Source organism: Galeopterus variegatus, unplaced genomic scaffold (assembly GCF_000696425.1).
Source record: "Galeopterus variegatus unplaced genomic scaffold, G_variegatus-3.0.2 Scaffold17301, whole genome shotgun sequence".
In the NCBI taxonomy this organism is placed as follows: Eukaryota; Metazoa; Chordata; class Mammalia; order Dermoptera; family Cynocephalidae; genus Galeopterus; species Galeopterus variegatus.
Window position 1 is genome coordinate 8,583 of NW_007743412.1, and position 1,297 is coordinate 9,879.

General features: G+C 40.5%; 1 protein-coding gene across 1 annotated transcript; it reads left to right on the forward strand.

Moving 5' to 3' along the window:
* Nucleotides 1-406: 406 nt before the first annotated feature.
* On the forward strand, nt 407-1,014 carry LOC103582678 (olfactory receptor 4N5; the record flags this gene model as incomplete). Its single annotated transcript, XM_008564205.1, has 1 exon — nt 407-1,014. A coding segment is annotated over one exon (608 nt), but the record flags the coding sequence as incomplete, so codon positions are not given.
* Nucleotides 1,015-1,297: the final 283 nt, after the last annotated feature.

Sequence of the window (1,297 nt, forward strand, 5' to 3'; positions counted from 1 at the left end):
TCATCTATACTCGCCCCTTCCAGGCTTTCCCAGCTGACAAAGTGGTTTCTCTCTTCCACACAGTCATCTTCCCTTTGATGAACCCTGTAATTTATACGCTTCGCAACCAGGAAGTGAAAGCTTCCATGAGGAAGTTCTTGAGTCGGCACATGGTTTGCTAAATGGAATAATAGAAGGAGAAAAGCAAGAAAGGAGAAAGCCCAGTTAGAATTAACAAAATCATTTCTATATTCATGCACTGAATCAGTCAGCCATTTAGCAAATACTGTATTTACTAAGCGCTTCCAATTTTCAGGCACAGTTCCAGGCATGTTACTAAAACAGGTAAGATTCAAAGTATTCTAGGGTTATATTCAAATGGATAAAGAGAGGCTAAACTATTACATGTTTTAAAAAACAATATCAGAAAGAGATAGTGTTCTGAAGCAAGTTAAAAACAGTGTTAAGCCAGAGATTGACNCCATCTGCCGGCCTTTACACTATTCAGCTGTCATCAACCCTAGAGCCTGCTATGCATTGTTGCTGGCTCTGTGGCTTGGAGGATTTACCCATTCCATTGTACAAGTAGCACTTATCCTGCACTTGCCTTTCTGTGGCCCAAACCAGCTGGATAACTTCTTCTGTGATGTCCCACAGGTCATCAAGCTGGCCTGCACTGACACCTTTGTGGTGGAGCTTCTGATGGTCTCCAACAGTGGCCTGCTCACACTCCTGTGCTTCCTGGGGCTTTTGGCCTCCTATGTGGTCATTCTCTGCCGAGTTAGAGGGCACTCCTCTGAAAGAAAGAACAAGGCTTTCTCCATATGCACTACCCATATTATCGTTGTGTTTCTTATGTTTGGACCTGCCATTTTCATCTATACTCGCCCCTTCCAGGCTTTCCCAGCTGACAAAGTGGTTTCTCTTTTCCACACAGTCATCTTCCCTTTGATGAACCCTGTAATTTATACTCTTCGCAACCAGGAAGTGAAAGCTTCCATGAGGAAGTTCTTAAGTCAGCACATGGTTTGCTAGATGGAATAATAGAATGAGAAAAGCAAGAAAGGAGAAAGCCCGGTTAGAATTAACTAAATCATTTCTATATTCATGCACTGAATTAGTCAGCCATTTAGCTAATACTGTATTTACTAAGTGCTTCCAATTTTCAGGCACTGTTCCAGGCATGTTAATAAAACAGGTAAGATTCAAAGTATTCTAGGGTTATATTCAAATGAATAAAGAGAGGTTAAAATATTATATTTTTTAAAAAACATAATATCAGAAAGAGATAGTGTTCTGAAGCAAGTTAAAAACAGTG